At 44.7% G+C, this 16,700-nt stretch overlaps 1 protein-coding gene across 1 annotated transcript; it reads left to right on the top strand.

Annotated features, from left to right (window-relative positions):
- Nucleotides 1–298: 298 nt before the first annotated feature.
- On the top strand, nt 299–3,288 carry LOC140190767 (frizzled-10-B-like). Its single transcript, XM_072247601.1, has one exon. The coding sequence runs from the start codon at nt 681–683 to the stop codon at nt 2,442–2,444; it is 1,764 nt and encodes a 587-aa protein (XP_072103702.1). The 5' UTR covers nt 299–680; the 3' UTR covers nt 2,445–3,288.
- The last annotated feature ends 13,412 nt before the right edge of the window (nt 3,289–16,700 follow it).

Raw genomic sequence — 16,700 nt, forward strand, 5'->3', positions numbered from 1 at the left:
CTTTTCCTCTCGATCTGATCCATGCTGCAGTCGAGCTTTTATTTATTTTCGGCTAATGGAACAAACAATCTGTTGCTATGAAAATGAGTAGTCGCCCACGCCGGCTGGAGGGCAACATTTGGATATGCATGTCACTAAACTAAGAGAAAGAGTGGCGGAAATTCATAATATTACTTGAATGGCGGGGCCCAAATGCTTGTTTTGACAATCTGCCGATCATCTCTCTCTCTCTCGCTGCTCTTTTTTTTTAATGAAGTCGCCCCGCCCCCTTTTAGCTCACTTTGCAGTTGCTAGTGAGAGAGCCGCCCCCTTTTCTCTCTCTCCCACTCTCTGTCTCTCAATGTATTTACTTCCTCGTACCTGGACCCCGCAACTGCACACGGCGACGCTCCGATCCAAGCGCTGGGAGTTACAGTCAGGCGATCGATTGCTCTTTATTCCGGTTCACTTCGTTCTGGACTCATTCTGTGGATTTCCAGCGTTGCTCCTACTCTCCTCGCAGTGCCCTCCCCAACTTCGGCTCTGCCCCTCCACCCAGGGAAACGGTGGTCTCGGCGCAGCCACGGCCAAGCGGACCAAGTTTGACGTAAAGTTCATCCCAAGACACCATCGGACCTGAGGCCGACTTGCTCCTGAAAGGGGTTGGGTTGTTTTGTAGGGGGGGGGAGGGACGAGTTGACATGAGGTCGCCGGGGACGTTGAACTGTCTGTGCGCCTGGACCGCCTGGCTGACACTCTGCGCCTCCGCCATCAGTTCCATGGATGCGGAGCGCTCGGAGCGGGAGGGCAGATGTCAGCCCATCGATATCCCTATGTGCCGGGATATCGGCTACAACATGACCCGCATGCCCAACCTGATGGGCCACGAGGACCAGAGAGAAGCGGCCATCAAGCTGCACGAGTTCGCGCCGCTGGTTGAGTACGGCTGCCACAGCCACCTGAAGTTCTTCCTCTGCTCCCTGTACGCCCCCATGTGCACCGAGCAAGTGTCCACGCCGATCCCCGCCTGCAGGGTGATGTGCGAGCAGGCCCGTCTGAAGTGCTCGCCCATCATGGAACAGTTCAGCTTCCACTGGCCCGAGTCGCTAGACTGCAGCAAGCTGCCCAACAAGAACGATCCCAACTTCCTCTGCATGGAAGCCCCCAGCAACGGCACGGAGGACCAGGGCCGAGGGGCCAGCGCCCTGCCTCCCATCTACCGGCCGCACCCGAGAGGCGGGGGCTCGCAGGAGCCCTTCCCCTTGCCGAAGGACGGCGCCGGCAAGGCGGCCTGCGAGAACTCTCACAAGTTTCACCGGGTGGAGAAGAGCGCGTCCTGCGCCCCGCTCTGCTCGCCCAGCGTGGACGTGTACTGGGCCACCCACGACAAGGGCTTCGCCTTCATCTGGATGGCTATCTGGTCCATCTTCTGCTTCTTCTCGAGCGCCTTCACTGTCCTCACCTTCCTGATCGACCCGCAGCGCTTCAAGTACCCCGAGAGGCCCATCATCTTCCTCTCCATGTGCTACTGCGTCTATTCGGCGGGCTACATCATCCGCCTGTTCGCCGGAGGGGAGAGCATCGCCTGCGACCGCGACAGCGGCCACCTCTACGTTATCCAGGAGGGTCTGGAGAGCACGGGCTGCACCATCGTCTTCCTGGTGCTCTACTACTTCGGCATGGCCAGCTCGCTGTGGTGGGTCATCCTGACGCTCACCTGGTTCCTGGCGGCCGGCAAGAAATGGGGCCACGAGGCCATCGAGGCCAACAGCAGCTACTTCCACCTGGCCGCCTGGGCGATCCCGGCCGTCAAGACCATCATCATCCTGGTGATGCGAAGGGTGGCTGGAGATGAGTTGACCGGCATCTGTTACGTGGGGAGTATGGACGTTAACGCGCTGACCGGCTTCGTGCTCATCCCCTTGGCTTGCTACCTGATCATCGGCACTTCCTTCATCCTCTCCGGCTTCGTGGCGCTCTTCCACATCCGACGCGTCATGAAGACTGGCGGAGAGAACACGGATAAGCTGGAGAAACTGATGGTGAGAATAGGGGTCTTCTCGGTGCTTTACACGGTGCCCGCGACGTGTGTCATAGCCTGTTACTTCTACGAGCGCCTCAACATGGACTACTGGAAGCTCCTGGCCACCCGCGAGAAGTGCAAAGCTGCCAACCACTCTAACAACCTGGACTGCACTATGAGCAGCTCCATCCCGGCTGTGGAGATTTTTATGGTCAAGATATTCATGCTGCTGGTGGTGGGTATCACGAGCGGCATGTGGATTTGGAGTTCCAAGACCCTGCAGTCTTGGCAGAGCCTCTGCAGCAAAAGATTCCGGAGGAGGGTCAGGAGGAAGCCCGCCAGCGTTATTACGAGTAGTGGAGGGGGGCCTTACGGTAAAGCTCGCCCTCCCTTGAAAGTGCACGGGAAATACGAACCGGCACTCCCGCCAACTTGTGTTTGACGGGAGTTTATTTTATCCGCTCCTTTCCTCCTTTATGGTACTGGGAGACATTTTTGGTCCTCCGAGGGGGCAGCCCGCAAACAATGAAAAACTCACCTTAAGTGAAAATGCAAGAAGAAATAGTTTCCATTATTGGCGACATAGCTGGCTTGGGCTGGATGACGAGGTTCAAGGAAAGGTTAAACTATAGGAGGAACCTGTGGCGTCTCAGATATTTGGAAGCAGAAATCAGAGACGTTTGTTTCCACAATGTGTGTTCTACTGTAATTTTGGAAATTACTAACACTTCAATCGTCATCGGACCCCCGGCTCAGCGGCTAACACCTTTTAACATGAAGTTTTCAGGGATAAGTAGAGACTTTTCAAAAGGTTCAGTATTTTGTCGATGAGTAATATTCTATCAAAGATGGGCTCCTTTAACAATGTGCAATAGTTTTTTTTCCTCTCTCTCGCTCTCTTTCCAACAATCCGCTGCAGATAAAAGACTTAAAAAGAATCTCCGTCTGACAAAAGAACTTAGAGGTATGGGCGACAGAAGTTCTTTAATGACACATTTTGCTTTCTGATGGAAATCAAGCCAGTGTCAGACAAGTTGAACTGATTTGTAAACGGGCGATTCAAAGAGACCCACGGAGCTTATCGACTCGTCTCATTGTAAAGCTAATTCTAGCCATGAATAGATCAACAAGCACTAGATAAAACCAAGAGCTGTGTGACAGGGAGCCTCTGTGATAGTGTAGCTCTTCGCGTGCTTTCTGGAGCACGTTTGTACATACTTGTAAAATATAATTATCGTCAAGTTCGTCTATTTTATAAAATAAAATGTTTCTTTAGTTTGGCAAGAGAGCGGCTGAATATGTGACTATTTTTAAAAAGGCAAATCGGGTTAATTGCAGACTGCCTCAAAAAGGCAGTGCCCGGGGTTAAACTGCAAAGCTACTGCCTGCTAGACTTGATTTATTACTAGTATGCAAAAGTGAAATATTAAATAAAAGGGGAGGTCGGACCTGTTGTGAACGGAATTTGCGCGACTTTAGTTAATTGATGTTCTAAGTTGATGGAGCTGAGACAACGTTCAATTAATATTAACTCTTAACATAATGACGTAGTGTAAAATGTTTATAACAAGTATAGTGTTTTCCTTAATACTCTGGTCAGACCGGCAATGAAATTAATCAGTCGACACTGATTTATGTTGCTACTCCCAACGCTTACAGCAAGATCCACTCCCAGCTGCAGAATCTGTCATTTAAAATACATGCATCAGGGCGAAAAACCGGCTCAACAAAAAGTCTACGAAACCGGTTGCAAAACCTGAAGTGTAGACCTGTTTTTTTTTAAAAAAAATGCTTCCCTAAGAACGACGAGTGCTGAAAGCGTACTTAAAAGTGTGTGTTTGTTTTCTAAAGACGCACTTTTATATGAGCACAAACTGCTTGAAGTTGAGTTGAGCCGGCCGCCACACTGTGGCTCGGAAACAAAACTTGGGCATTGTAATTGGTAATCACTAGTGAAACGGCGAATGGTCGGAAAGAAGCATCTTGATTCAATCTTGGGAAAAGTCGAACTCCTGTGAAGTTCTTGTAATTAAATAGCTGGCTTCTCTTAATGATTCAAAACAGTTTCAAATGCCCAAGCCACTGACATTTTCAGACGAGCATTTGGGCGAAGTGGAGTTTGTTCAGTCAGTGGTAAACCGAGCGCTGCTTGGGGGAATAGATGAAATGGGGGCCCAGGATCAGATGTAAGAACGGGGGAATCAATGACATGTTGACCCAGGGGGACCGGTGCTGTGCGTCTGCACGTAAACTGAAGGTGAAGCCGAACAGCGGCCTAAACTCTCGGGGGAGTCCTCCCCAACTTCCCGAGAGCCCTGTCTTTAAATCTGCTGTCTATGTAAATATATACTTTGAACTTGACAAGCCTGAATGAAAGAGGCTGTTGTCTGAGTTTGTTTTGGGTCCCTTTTTGCCTTCTAGTTTGTTTGGATCAATCAACTTATCTTTCTCTGACCTGTGGCCTTTCAAAGAGAGAGGGGAAAAAAGCCACAGTTTGCACTGAGCGCGGGGGGGGGGGGGAGTGGAAATATGCTTCGCAGACAGACATTCTGTACCAATGAGGCAGCGAAAGCCCCGTAGGAAACTGGTAGGGTGGGGACAAAGTTCCTAAACCATTGAGCAATGTAATTTTTTAGCAAGTGTCACGGTTTGAGTGTTTTTTAATGACAGGAGGGTGTTTCTGCCTTCTCCCAGCCCCAGTGCAACATGCATTCCAATAATTCATTCAAAGAAAACAAAATACCTACAGTTTTAGCGAGGTAAAAAAACTGTTCTACGTTGACTGTTCTAAACAGCCTGCGTTAAGTCCTTGAGTTTGATTAGACGGTATTTCTGGTTCCTTTGATCACACGGGACAGACTGGGTGATCTCCCCAGCCCTATGGCCCGAAGCATTGCAACAACACCTGTTTGAAATCCAGATCCCAGCTGCCTTCCTCCCAGCACTGCCGGACTCTGCCTGGTGGGGAGCGGAGGGGGGCTGTGGAGGGACTTAGGTGCAACTTCAAGCAGTGTTCAATACGCTCAAAGAGCTGTTTGCCCCTCCGAGACTATCTACCGTCCCACTCACACCTTCCATCTCCCAATGCAAAAAAAATCCCCGAACTATGGTTCAAATGGTCGACGTTCAGCGCAGAAGGGGCATTCATTTCTTCGATCTAAATACGCCCGCCAGAAAGTTGCAGCTTTGGAGCATATTACTAAGCATTTTAAACCTTTAAACTACGCCTGTTGTTTAAAGCTCAGTATCATGTGACGATGCGGGCCAAAGCAGATCACTCATCGCTCGCAAGAGGCCTCAGTGTGACAAACTTCATGGCCTTCTTTCACAGATCAGGGAGCAACTTTATTCGCCATATACATTTACATGTATTAGGAAATTGCTGTGGTGCGTTGGCGCTACATGCAACAAAAAATTATACGGTATAAAGAACTATATAAAATAAAGAAGTACAGCTATAGAATAAAATGTGTTTAAATACCAGCGTGCATTTACAATGTAAAGATTATAAAATGTGGTTTAAAGTGTCTACAGTGACTGATATAATAGGTAAAGAGGGGTGGGGGAGTGGGAGACTTATTTCTCCTGAAATCGATATGCATTTCCCCAAGAGGCTTGCTGGCACTTTTCTTTTTCAAAGACCACAACTCTCTAAAAACAGCAAACAACTTTCTTTGGTCTGATCTTATTAAAGTGGGGTTGGTTTTGCCGACAATTATTGACAATTCACTCAATTAAAACAAAACTGCCGGGCCATGAAGGGCTTTGATTTTTATGCATCTCTGGTGGAAAATAAAGTGAGATTGCAATTCAAAGGTCTGGGTCAATAGGTGCCTGAACATCCAGGCTGAACTTCCTTCTTGTTTCAACTTTATTGGTGTCTTCAAAGATTTAAAAATGTTACAGCTGTCGACATGAAAGTAAGTGTTAAAAATAGACTATCAGCATGGACCAGCAGCAAAGAGCAGACTCCTAACCAATTATATTCTTAAGTGCTTTTAAAACTCGGGATATTTGATACTGTTGCATCTCACTGTCAGGAAGGTGGTTGAAATTATTTTATTAGAATTTAATAGCTACTAAGAAGGAAACGAAGTTCAATATTCTAGTTCTACTGTCTGATCCAAATCAAAGGTTTTGGTGGTCCTTTCTGGAAAATCCAGTTCGGGGTTTCCTTTGATCTCAGGTGTTGACAGTGCCTGTCCAGAATGGTGCAAATACTCAGCTGGTCAGACAGTGCAGATGGAGGGAGAATCAGTGTTACTATTCCAGGAGTATTGGCATTATCATTACTCAAAGGCTATTGGCTGGAAATGTTGGTGCAGATGCAGCTTGACCTGATGGATGTTTCCAGCCACCTCTCTTTCACTTCGTGCGTACAGCATCTGTAGTGGTCAGTTAGCATTTATGTCGCTAATCTTCAGAGATCCTGAGTGTCAGGACATTGGAGCAGGGATCTAAATCGCAGACCCAGTACTGTGCGCACAGTGATATTAACTGAGTAACAAATCCTGAGGTGCAAACAAAGTTGGCATCAAAGTTCAGGCAGAGATCAAAACATCCAGAGAAATTCAAAAACCAGAATCGGGAATTGGGCAGAGTCAACTTTCAGATGGATAGAGTACAGATACAAATGCTGGAAAGGCTCAGGAAAATTCACTGGCACAATCTGGCAATAAACAGCTGAAAACACAGGACTGAAATACACTGAGCAATAAAGATAGATAGATAGATAAATAGACAGATAGATAGATAGACATACTTTATTGATCCTGAGGGAAATTAGGAAACCAGAGAGGCAGATGATAGGTGGAGCACAATGAGACACGGGTGGCAACAATACAGGTAATAGTGAGAAATAGATGAGAGATAGATCAGTAATACAGGGGCCAGAGTAGAGCAGGAGCGAGGACAGGAGCACGTGGCAATACAAAACCACAGACTGATGGCTAGGGGGAAATGCACAAAAAGACAGGGTTCAACGGGAGGTACTGACACTGAGATCATGAGCACTTTGAAAGGAATTAAGGTTCACTCACCCAACACTTGACTGGAATTCAGGTAACAGATTCAAGAGGACAATGAACTAGATGAATGCCTGTCATTCAGTTTTCCTGCAGTCAGCTTATTAATAAGGAGATTCAGTAGCTCAGTGTGTATACAATATATATTTATTTATTATATAGTACTGTGCAAAAGTCTTAGGCACATCTATATAGTGAGAGTGTTTAAGACTTTTGCACAGTGCTGTAGTAATGTTATGCATTTCACTATACTGCTGCCACAAAAGAAAACAAATTTCATGCCATATGTGAGTGATGATAAACCTGATTCTGATATGGGTCTGTATTGTGGGCTGAGTGGGAAGTGAGCAGGGAGCGGAGGATCATTTTTGGGAAGAGGGGAGGGGGCCGGAAGCTCCAGAGAGACATTCTGTAATGATCACGAAGCCAACTGTTTGCAAAGGTATTGAGGTAGTGTTCACGGGCTGATTCGTTGCCCATTCTGAAACCTGGTGGCAGAGGGGGAGGAAGCTGTTCCAGGGTGTCTCTGGGCTTGCATCCCTGCAGCTGTTAAATCCTACAACTATTACGCTGCATAACCAAAAGAGATTTTGTATGGGTAGAACGTAATGTCCCAATTGTGTATTCTTTAATGCATCTTCCACTTTTGTCTAGATTACTGGTGATCTATGTGTTTAAGGTGTGTAATGCAATGAACCAATTCTTTGAGTAGCAATATTCCATTACTGTGTCCACATTACTGACGTTTAGGTCAAGTTAATGAATATCAGTGGGTTTATTGAGCTTGAATAGCCTAGCTCAAATCCAATCCTCCCTGTCTCACACACAGTTTTCTACAGGAGTATGTAGACAAAGGAGAGTGCAGGTGTTGGTGCCTAGAATGACAAAAAAAAACAGAATATTGGAAGAACTTAAAGAACAAGCAGCATATGTGGAGACAAAAGGTAATATTGACATTTCACTCTCAATCCTGATGCAGGCTCACAACCTGACAAACATCTTTTGCTTCTACAGATGCAGGCTGTCCTACCGAGCTCTCTCAGATTTCTCTTTCTTCTTGATAGTCACGATACCCACGCTTTCTTGCACCAGGGGCACAAAGCAATCAGAGCACTGATGAGTTAATACCACACTAGGTCGTAAGTCCTCTGAGAGCACCACAACGTTGTTGTTGGGTTTGGAGGCTTACGTGCCTCAATGACCCGGGCTGCAGTCAGGGCCTTGTACTTTGGTGCTTGGTAGGGTCACCCATACCAAGCAGATCAAAGGGTAGGGGCCAGGCTAAGAGTGGCCCACTGATTCTCCAGGACCAGAGGTTCAGCTCAGGGCTAACAACAATTGTTAGGGAAACGGCAGTGAAGAATCCTATACAGACAGAGATGGAGGTCCTTCATTGCTGCCCTAAATGCTGGCGATGTAACAAGCAGTAAGTAAGCAGAAGTACACCACATCCATCCAGACAGACTGAAGGGATGAAGAAGGATGCTAACTGATTGTTCTCTGGGCTCTCAGTCAATTATTCTGATCTGGTTTCAAATTTGCAAGCATTGCACAAGTTCAAAAATTTGCAGAAATTTCAAACATAAATTTGAAACTGAATTATTTTCCAAAATTGAACCATTGGTAATAATATTCTTAATATACCCAAAATAAAGCTAATATAAATCTTTTTTAATGTTACTTTAATGTAATGTTCAGTATTTTCTCATATCAGGTTATACCTAGCAACACCAGTGTTCAGTGTTTCAGTATTCAGTGTTTTTAATTATAGTTTACATTCTGCAAATGATAGGTTAAACAATGTACTTATTGTAAAAGTGTCAAACTCATGTCATCCAGCCAAAAGATAACAATTTAAAGATAATTTTGCTCCAATCAAAAAGCCAAGTGCATTTCCTTGTGTAGCACTTGGAGTAAATCAATGAAAAGTGGAAAAAAAATGTTTGCATTAAAATAGTAGCTTTCATGTCTCACAGCATCATTATAGTTAATGAAAAACTTCAGGTTAATCAGTGGGATGATGCAGGAAAAAGCAGACAGTCCATAGTTTACTGTCACATCTGAAGGACAAACACTCTGCCATGAATACTGTCCAATAGTATAGTGCCAGAGTATCGTCTAGATTTTATATTCCAAACTCTAGAGCAGGGGTTTCTGACCTGGGGACCACAGACATCTTAGTAAACAATGGGAGTTCCTGGCATAAAAAGGATTGGAAACCCCCACTCTGGCTGTATCACTGACAGAAGTATTGAAATAAGTGTTCAGTTTTGTGAAGTCTTTCTAAAATAGTATTGTATTGTGTATTGGTAATGTTTAACAAAGGCATAAATCCCAGAGGAATTCCATCTTCTTTGACCTTTATAATATGCTAAGTGTGCTTTGTATTCTATGATATGATCAGAATTATTTCATTAACACATTGCCATTTATAAATTATCCTAAATATGTTCTGTAATTAACTATAGGATAATGTTACATTATCATTTCCTCTTCCCAATCTTATTTCACAAGTGAGGATTTAGATGAAACAATAATCCTTAGTAAGAGTCCACACAACTGAATCACTTTTTAAACTGTCATAGAAATATTAAGAGTAGCACATACAAAATGCTAGAGGAACTCAGCAAGCATTTATGCAGGGGAGTAAACGGTCAACAAGACCCTTTGTCAGGAAGGCTTGCTGTTTCTAGAGAATCCCTTGTGTTCAGAGAAATATTAAGTATTTTTTGATGTTTATTGGAGGCTGTTTCAAAACATTGTAAATACCGTGAAGGTTTGGACAACAGCCTCCCTTTTGTCCTATGACTCAGGTAATCCATGAATGTGTTTTCACAACTGATATAAAAGGACTGCTTGGGACAGATTTTTACTTTGTACTGGTAGTTAAATATTGAGATTCATTTTATCTAAATATAACAGTCTACAATGGAATGCAGATGTCCCTGATGCTTTTCCTAAAATCAGGACCTGTATTTACAAGGTAAGCAATACTTCAAAAATGTAGACTTGGTCTTGGTTTCAGAGAGAGAGAGAGACAAGAACACCCACTTAGCCAATCAGTTTCACAGAGTTAGTTCAGTGCTGTTTTGAACTGTTTATCTGATTGGAAGCAGTGGCCACTCAGTGATGAATCATTTACTATAGCCATAACCTGCTAAGAGTGATCGAATGTATGATGCTTTAGTTACTGCAATTTAATCCTTATTAAGGCAAGTTTTACAAAGATGTCTAAGCAATGCTGAGAAAGGAGACTTTATCTGCATGACCGTACATGTTAAAGGCCCCTCTGTGGGTAGAGAAGCTAGCAAACACTTCAGTTAAACAAGTGCACAGATGCACTGCTGAATTAGACAGTCCGGATTGTGGATTTTGGATGGATTTCCATTGATGTCCGTAACTGTCAGTTGACTCAGTGTAAGCGAGAAGCTGAGCCTCCCCAGTCGATGGGGATCAGCCACTTACCGGCTAAAACTAGAAAATATTAGAAATTTTCAGCAAGTCAGGCAGCTACTGTGAAGAGAGAAACAGAGAGTTTCCATTATTTTCGGTTTCATTCTCCAGGATCTGTAGTTTGTTGCTGTTCTTGACTTAACAAATAAATTTGGGCTCTGAGTAACACCAGCATTGTTCAGTGCAAGACGTCATACAGCTACAATTTCTATGCGCTTGTTCCCAGCAAATCAGGTAAAGATAAGCTTTGTTTGTCATGTGCACAGTGACACATACAGTGAGATGCGTCATTTGCATCAAGTGAAATCAGAGACTATTGTGCTGAGCAGCCCACACATGTCCCTATGCTCCTGTTGCCAACATAGCATGCCCACAGCTCACTAACCCTTTACATCTTCGGAATGTGGGAGGAAACCAGAGCACCCGCAGGAAATCCATGCGCTCACGGGGAGAACGTACTGACTCCTTACAGACAGCGACAGGAACTGAACCCTGATCTCACAGCTGGTGCAGTAAAGCATCGTGCTAATCACTACGCTACCGTTCAGCAGTGGCAGAAATCTTGTTTAATCACTCATGCTAACGATTCTTAAACAGGACTGGTAGACTCGGGCACTATGGAAATTAACTGTGTAGTGTCTGTTACTTGGTTAGCAAGGTGATGATTCTTCTTCCAGTTTGGTACCTGATATGAGTGTGCATAAATTTATAGAAACTAATCACACTGGCAATGAAACTAGAAAGGTTGCTAATGAGGGTAATAGTGTTACTTGCCTGAGTTGTAACAAGTAAGTGCGTGGATGTGTCATGCCAATTCCGTCAAATTAAGCCAACATCATGTGTGTGGCACAGAAATATGATTAAGTTGTCCCTGAGGATTGATGCATTGTCGTCATGGAGAGGTTTGTGAGATGTGGTCTGGAGCTTGGGTCACCCATGGTGGTAAGGTCAAAGGGGAGGTTCCAGAAAAAGAGCATTCCAGCCAAGACCTCAGTGAAGGAGCTGGCAGAAGATGGCACATCACGATGGTGGTGAAGGCGGAGGAAGGCTGCAACAGTGAAGGGTCTCCAGACGTCTTGCCATTCCATGCCACGGCACCCTGGCCCTGATCTGTCAAGAACTGTGTGGTGGCTGCCCATACATCAGCCTCCTCATGTTAAATAAAGTCACGCACAGGCGTCCTACTTTTAGGGAATACCCTCGGGAGAACTTCAAACTCGACTCGAGAGACCGCACGACTGCTATTATTAAGCTTTCTGCAGCACCACAGACACCTCATCAATTCTACTTATTGCAGAATAGTTAGTGGCTCATTTCTATAGATTGCAGAACTGAATACACTATCATTTAATGGCTTTTTAAAACCTACCAGCAGTAGTTTGCATGGAGCTTAAGGAGTTGATACTGAGTGTAAGCGCTCAGCAATGTTCTGTTGCTCCAAGGCAATGGGTACACCCCTGAGTGTGGTGTGCAAGGAGATGCTCAAAGAAGCTCCTGGAAGAGGGATGAGGAGGGAGAGAAGAGATTCTATCCACCACAGCCCTTCGGGGAGCATTTCTACAAGGTCCACTTCAGAAATTTTCAGCCAGGGAGATACAACTTTGCGAAGCCTTCATTAAAATATGGCACATATTCCAGTGTAAAGTTCAGACCCTATGGGAGGTTGTGTAATACTTGTGCTTCAGTCCCTCCTGTTCTGCAGCTGGAGATAGCTCAAAAGATAAGCGCAAGAGATTCTGCAGATGCTGGAAATCCAAAGTACGCACAGAAAATGCTGGAGGAACTCAGCAGGTCAGGCAGCATCTATGGAAATGAACAAAGAGTTGAAGTTTCGGGCCGAGACCCTTCAATCTGGCTTTTCCAAATAAGAGAGGCTGCAAAGACCTAAAAGCATATCCTCCACCTTTGGAAACGAGCAAAGCTAAGGCATTGCCATCACTAATGCTGTAGGTCGCCATTGACTATATGGATATCACACTGCAGGAACCTCTTGTGAAGTCAGATGTGTTTAGCAACTGGAAGAAAAGTCTGTCACTCTCTCAGTGTCCGGTAGACAAGTGAGCATGCAGGTCCTCTTCTGGCACTGATGTGCCTGACTAACTCATCAGATAAAGGGGAACATATTTCCTAAGTGCTCCTGGAATATTTAGATTATGAAGACACGCAGTCCTCTTTTATTGTCATTTAGTATTGCATGCATTAAGAAATGATACAATATTTCCTCCGGTGTGATATCACAAAACACAGGACAGACCAAGACTGAAAAAAACTTTAAAAACCACATAATTATAACATATAGTTACAACAGTGCAACAATACCATAACTTGATGAAGAAGTCCATCAGCACAGTAAATGTTCAAAGTTTCTCAAATGTCCCACGTCTCATGCAGACGGGAGAAGGAAGAAAAACTCTCCCTGCCATACCCGACCATGGTCCGACTCTGAGTCATCTGTAAACTTGGAGCTCTGATCAACTCTCCGACACCGAGTACTGAGCGCCATCTCTGTTCGAACGATTCGGCCTCAATCTCAATCACCAACAGCAGGCAAGGCCGGGGATTTTGAGGCCTTCCCTCCGAAAGATTCCTGACCGCGCAGTGACGACAGCAGCAAACGAACGTTTCAGAAATTTTTCCAGATGTTCCTCTGTGCTTTCACATCCATCTCCATCAAATCAGAATTGTCCACGGCCCATATTTAACAGGTACGACATAATTTTTCACTGGAGGGCTGCGCACGCGCGGCGCGCTGCTTCTCTGTCCTTCCGTCTCTTATATTATATTTAATATAAGAGAGGTGGCAAAAAAATCATAATCTAGTTCATTATTAATGACTTGTCTGAAATCCAGGACCATACAAAGGCACAAAAATTACTTTAAATTACAAAATAAATATGTAGGGCCAAAATAAAAAAATGAAGAGGTAGTTTTCATGGGTTCATGGACCATTCAGAAATCTGATGGCAGAGGTACAATGAGTAAAGCTACTTCGTCACCGTCCCAGTAACTGGGTTTCAGCCCCACCCTCTGGTGCTGTTAGTGTGTGGAGTTTGCATGTTCTCCCCCGTGTCGCCTCTGGGAGCTCCAGTTTCCTCCCACTTCGACAGAGAAGGGTATGTTGATGGTTTACCTGGTCGCCGTAAATTGCTGTTCATGTGCTGGATGGGGGAGTGCTTGAAGTATAAAATGAAATTAGTATTGAGGTTATCGAATCACAAACAAGAGAAAATCTGCTAATGCTGGAAATCCAAGTAAAACACAAAAAATGCTGGAAGAATTCAGCAGGCCAGGCTGCATCTATGGAAAAGTGTACAGTCGACGTTTCAGGCCGAGACCCTTCAGCAGGACTGAAGAAGGGTCTCAGTCCGAAACGTCGACTGTACTCTTTGAGGTGGTGTAACAGCATCAGCACTGGACTTGGAGGCAAATGGTCCTGGGTTCGAATCCGGCTGGCTCTTTACATCTGTGTTGGGTTGAGCCTCATAAAAGGAAACAGCAAAATTCTGTCCAATGCACCATGAAGTGCAAAAAAGGAACACCAACAACAATTGAGGTAATGTAGCTAGGCTTTTAATAGTTGGCACATCCTCAAAGCACCTGTTTCTGCACTGTAGATGAGAAAATGCATTTCAAATATTTACGCTTGGAACATTTGGTCATTGCAATAAACATGCAATGTTAATCACAATAAATAAACTATAGATTGCAGAAAATACTAAGTGGGACAAGCAACACGTGTGAGGTTTCAGATCAATGACATTTCATCAGATCTGGAAAAGGCAAACAGAATTTAAAATGCAGAGGAAAGTGGAAGGAGAGGAGATATTGGAAGAGGTGGCAGGCTGTAAAGCAGGAGAGATGAAATGGAGAAAGGGATGATACTTTATACTTTATACTTTATTGTCGCCAAACAATTGATACTAGAATGTACAATCATCATAGCGATATTTGATTCTGCGCTTCTCACTCCCTGGATTACAAATCGATAGTAAATATTAAAAATTTAAATTATAAATCATAAATAGAAAATAGAAACATGGAAAGTAAGGTAGTGCAAAAAAAACGAGAGGCAGGTCCGGATATTTGGAGGGTACAGCCCAGATCCAGGTCAAGATCCGTTCGGCAGTCTTATCACGGTTGGAAAGAAGCTGTTCTCAAATCTGGCCATACGAGTCTTCAATCTCCTGAGCCTTCTCCCGGAGGGAAGAGGGACGAAAAGTGTGTTGGCTGGGTGATAATGCAAAGCAAAAGAGGGACATGTTATAGGATATAAGAATATAGGATATAAGAATCACTCTAGAGCAGGGGTTCCGAACCGTTTTTATGCCATGAACCAATAGCATTAAGCAAGGGGTTCATGGACTCTAGGTTGGGAACTCCTGCTGTAGAAGGAAACAGATTCATACAATTATCAACACAGAATCATTATCTGAATTCTGAATTATTATCTGAAATCACTGGAAAAGAATACATCAGATTCCAAAAACCTGAAATAGAAACAAAAATGGCTGGAAATATCCAATTGGTTGGGCAGCACCTGAGGGCCAGAATTCACCTCTGGCTGTTCAGATGCATAGAGCAAACAAAAGACGTGAACCAGCCTCTCTTATTTGGGACAAAAGTGTTTTTATTTTTGAACAAAAGAGGTGGATGATTGCACCATCTGCAGCCTGTGAATCAGAGGAGAGCGTAGGTTGTGGGAGAAGTGGGATGGGAGTTTGAAGATGCTCTCGTCTTGAAGGATTTCTGCTGGTTACAGACTCTATCTTGGCTGGCTGTGATTATAGCAGGCGAGCTCTACTCCAGGAAGAAGTGACGCCGATGAGTCTCTCTCCCACCCGTTTGGTGCTGATTATGCAGCACCTTATCCTGTGAGAGAGGGGAGATTGTGTGTGTGTGTGTGTGTGTTTATGTTACCTGTGACGGGATCCTGAATTATCCCTTATGAACTTTGCTTTTAAAAAGAGAGAGAGAGAGCTGTACAGCACGAACACCTTATTATTAAGAGAGAGAGAGGCGAAGACTGCTCACAGTTTGTTTGGAATTTCTGCAAGGACACTGCCAGCTTCTGCGTTCCTACAGAGAGAGAAGGGAGGAGCTACTTGATGGACAGCTGGTGTTCAGCATGGTGAGATAAATACAAGGTCAGCTGGTTGTCAGACAGACATGGTTTTGGACACTGGATGAACTTCCTGGTGCCCACAGAAAGGTGGGTTTTTGGAGAATCGATCAGGAGAATCAATCAGTGGCTCTTACAGTGTGGAAAAGGTGGCCAGTGGGAAGCTATTAGCTTGTCCAACCCTCGCCTGGGTTGATAACTTCACCACATAAAACGGTCCCCCTTGTTGTGGTCACATTCGGTGACTTCTAAAGGATTTGGGAGGACAACGGGAAGAATCGACAGCATCGGCTTACTCTAACAACCACAACACCTCTCTCTCTCCATCACTCCTCAACTCAATACCACAAACTGAACTTTACCCATCACGTAAGACTGTATCCTTTTACCCCTAGGCTTGAAGACGCGTGGTTTTTCTATTTCCACACACATATATATACAAAATCATTGCTAACCTGTTTGATATATCTGAATTTATATTACTGTATTGCATAGTTACTAATAAATAGCATTAGTTAAAAGCAATACCAAGGAGTCTTCCATTTCTGCTGGTTCTTTAACCCATCACAGGGTACGTGACATACCTAATGTATTTAAGACCAGAAGATAAGGAGCAGAATGAGGCTATTTGGCCCATTGAGTCTGCTCCACCATTTCATCCGGGCTGATCCATTTCCCTGTCAGTCCCAATCTCCTGCCTTCTCCCTGTAACCCTTCATGCTCTGACAAATCAAGAATCTATCACCCTCTGACTTAAATATACCCAATGACTTGGCCTTCACAGCCGCCTGTGGCAATGAATTCCAAGGATTCAGGCACTGTCTGGCTCAAGAAATTCCTCCATACCTCCATTCCAAAAGGACGCCCCTCTATTCTGAGGCTGTGTCTCCTGGTCTTAGACTCCCCCACCTTGGGAAACGTCCTCTCCACATCCACTCTACACTTCCAACATTTGGGGTGATATGATGGTCATTGGGGAAATGTTGGCAGACTGCACCTTGGGAAATGTAGATGCAGGGGATGTTGAGGTGGTAAGTGTGTGAGGGTACGATGCCATAAGAACGTTGCGCATGAATTCTGATTGTTTGTGATGTTTGGAAGG

This window comes from Mobula birostris, chromosome 31, assembly GCF_030028105.1.
Source record: "Mobula birostris isolate sMobBir1 chromosome 31, sMobBir1.hap1, whole genome shotgun sequence".
In the NCBI taxonomy this organism is placed as follows: domain Eukaryota; kingdom Metazoa; phylum Chordata; class Chondrichthyes; order Myliobatiformes; family Myliobatidae; genus Mobula; species Mobula birostris.